The sequence below is a fragment of the Morone saxatilis genome, unplaced genomic scaffold (assembly GCF_004916995.1).
Source record: "Morone saxatilis isolate NCDOM2014 unplaced genomic scaffold, NCSU_SB_2.0 Contig3, whole genome shotgun sequence".
Lineage (NCBI taxonomy): Eukaryota > Metazoa > Chordata > Actinopteri > Moronidae > Morone > Morone saxatilis.
In genome coordinates, this window is record NW_023339873.1 from 1440686 (window position 1) to 1443950 (window position 3265).

Consider the following 3265-nt stretch of genomic DNA (forward strand, 5'->3'; position numbering starts at 1 on the left):
GAGCAGCAGCAGCAGGAGCAGCAGCAGCAGCGGTGATGGTCCCGGTCCAACCGGAGGAGCTGGCCCGGCCGCAGCAGCAGTACACGGTTCCCGGGATCCTCCACTTCATTCAGCACGAGTGGGCCCGGTTCGAGGTGGAGCGCGCGCACTGGGAGGTGGAGCGGGCCGAGCTGCAGGTTAGCGGCCGCAATCACGGCGGTTTCCATTGTCGGACGTTGTTTTGTGTGCGAGCTCAGCTTCGTCCTGAACGTTGCGCCAAACCGCACCGAAAAATGTGCGAATTAATTGTTTCATCGCTTATCGGCGAATAAATATCCCCGATAAAGTAACAAGTTTAACTTTGTTTGAGCGGGAATTATTAATAATTCGGTTCGGCTGCGGTGTAATCCTTCAACCAGCACATGTTTCCGTTCATATGTGTACTTTGAGGGATGCTTCGCGCTTTCTGCCGCTCTCTCCTGCCTGTGTGGACCGTTACAGGGAATGACGCACATTCATTATTAAATGTAAGGCTCTGTTGTATTATGGGCTGCTTTGATGATCATTACCGAGCCGAATTAACGGGCAGGCCCGCGTGGATCCAGGTAACGTGTTGAATGCTGTTCCTGAGGTTTGTGTGCGGATGTCAACCAGGATGACACAGAATTGCGTAATATTTAAATGGAGGTTTCGCTCGGTGTCTCCTCTGATTTATTGGTAACCAGGTTAGCTGAGACTTTCCTGTCGGTTCTGGGTCGAGTGTGAGTTGCTGTGTGACAGTATAATATTACTGTGTAATCAATACAACTCTTTTATTGATGATTGATTGATTGATTGATTACCTGTGGGCCTCTGTAGGTATAAAGACACCATGAGGACAGTGGAGATGCAGTACGGACAGAACACCACTAGGTGGCAGAGCACGGGAGACACAAGCTGGCCGGGGTCTGAGGCTGGGGTCGTGGCTATGTTAATGGGCGAGGCTACATTGGTGGGCGGGGCTACATTGGTGGGCGGGGCTTGGGTTGATGGTTTACCTGTAGAGAGAACCCCACCTGGTCAGACAAATATCTGCATGAATTAGAGATATTATTATAATTAAAGGTAACCTCCTCGCCTGTGACGGTGATCCAGCTGGACGGAGACTCTCCGTGACCGTCGATGTGACACTTGTAGAGGCCTTCGTCAGACCGGGAAACGTGGCGGATGGTCACGTGACCAGTAGGCTCGGACCTGATGAGGGAGCCATCTTTGTAGAAAAGAGCCGGGAGGTCGGAGGTCTTCTTTGTTCGACAGCACAGAGTGAAATCATCTCCCTCCATCACTGCGGGGGGGAAGGGACTCTGCAGGGTCACCGATCCACCTTAACAAAGAGACGTCGAGTTAAGTTAGTGTCAACTCCCAAACTCCCAAATTTACGAACTAAACAAGTTTATTTCATGTTATTTTATTAGACTGTGATAAAATACTACAGATAAACTAGATATTACCATTTAGTTAAGTTGCCTTTTTTTTAATATATATTATTCATGTGATATTGATTTTAGATTGTGTTAATCAAGAATATACATAAAAGAACATGATAATAAAAGCTGTAAATAATGAATAATTAGTTTATGTAACACTCAGAAATGTTCCAAACTTTGTTCTAAATTGACTTCATAAAGCAACGAAACCTCAATTTCTCACTTTTAAATGTGCAGCTGATCATTCGGGTAAAGGACAGTAACTCCTCAAGGGCATAAATGTTTATTTTTAGCCTACTAACCCATTCAGTGTGATTTATTACAGCGACTTTGAGTCCTTTTTTTACATAATAAGCTTTAATTTAAGCTTCCAGGATGTAAAGTAAGTTTAATACGGATGGATGGATGCTCCGATTAGACGTCATCATCCTGGATTCCTTAATTCTGTTTTTGTGCAACAGTGTAGTAAGGTTGAAGATGTTTGTTGTTGCTATGATTGTCCTACCAGTGACACTGATGTTGATGGTGTTACTGGTTGCTCCCTCTCTGGACTCACACCAGTAAACTCCACTGTCCCACGCAAGGACGTAGTTGATCTTACAGGAAGAACCGACCGGCGTTCCCCACTCGGCTCCACACTGAGTCCTGTTTCTCTGGTTGTGTTCCTCCTCAGTGTCCATCCAGCAGAGCTGTCGTCCTCCTCACAGCTCAGAGAGACAGACTGTCCTTTGAACAGCTGAGAGCCGCTGGGACTCACAGTCAGACGAACTGGAGGACGAGGAAGAGGTGGGAGGATGTGGTGGTTAATAAATAATTCATTCAACTCAGAAAATTGACCAAGTCACAACAAAAGTAAAATTAACTAAATTTTGTGAGTTAAAAAAAATCTTGATCATGTAGCTTTAATAATTTTAAGTGACACTGACTTAATTTTGTCCTAATGTAGCTGCTGTTAGTGTTAGCAACTGATCGGGGCTCAGCAGCATCCCAGTGAACACCAGTCCATCCCTAACTGCTGTTTACAGGAAATACTCTCTCTCGCTCTCTGATTTCTGTTTCACTTGCCCTCACCTTATTTAACAAATACCAACCTTACTGTTTGAACAAACTATTACTGAAACACATCAAATCAACAAATCTCACTTTAATACGATTTGTGTATCAGAGTTTTAAAAAAAAGATGTTTACTCACGTTGGTTTGTTGAGCGGCAGAGCAGAGAGGTCAGAACTACAGAGATACAATACACAGTAGGTTACACAACAATACAGACGCAGGAATGAATAAATACAGAGACCATAGAAGTTTTCACAACTTTAAAGATCATTTCTCAGCCAAACAGACACATTAAAGTTCTGTAAAAACCAAACTAAGTTGTTTTTTTAATGTACTTACCGATCCACCGCAGTAGAGCTGTTTCCTCCATCCTAACACTGACTGACTTTAGATCACCTCATGGTCACATTACGTGAACTCTTCTTCCTCTGTGAAAGTGGCAGTGTTGTGGTTTCCTCTCTCCGACTATAGTCTTTGGTTATTCAGTTGCATGAGAGCGGATAAATGCATTTGTTTTTAAAACTAACATCTGGACCTTAAGCTGAAGTGAAAAGAGACAAAAAAAAAACTAAATTTAAAGTTGAAGTTTTTGAGGTTTTGAAGTTTTGAGTAAGGAACTACAATGATTGATGAAAAAAGGTTGTTCAAAATTTGGTTTAATTGCTGTGATTAAAATAAATAAAAATGTTTTTTCTGCACCATCATTCACCATCATTGATTAAAATAAATAAATTAAAGTCAGAAAGTAAACTTTGGCTATAACTGA

At 42.8% G+C, this 3265-nt stretch overlaps 1 protein-coding gene across 1 annotated transcript; it reads right to left on the minus strand.

Annotated features, from left to right (window-relative positions):
• Positions 1-777: 777 nt before the first annotated feature.
• Positions 778-2869, minus strand: LOC118336867 (high affinity immunoglobulin epsilon receptor subunit alpha-like). Its single transcript, XM_035673626.1, is given in 6 exon segments — positions 778-1016; positions 1097-1342; positions 1951-2094; positions 2097-2213; positions 2638-2673; positions 2839-2869. Coding segments are annotated over 6 exon segments (813 nt in total).
• Positions 2870-3265: the final 396 nt, after the last annotated feature.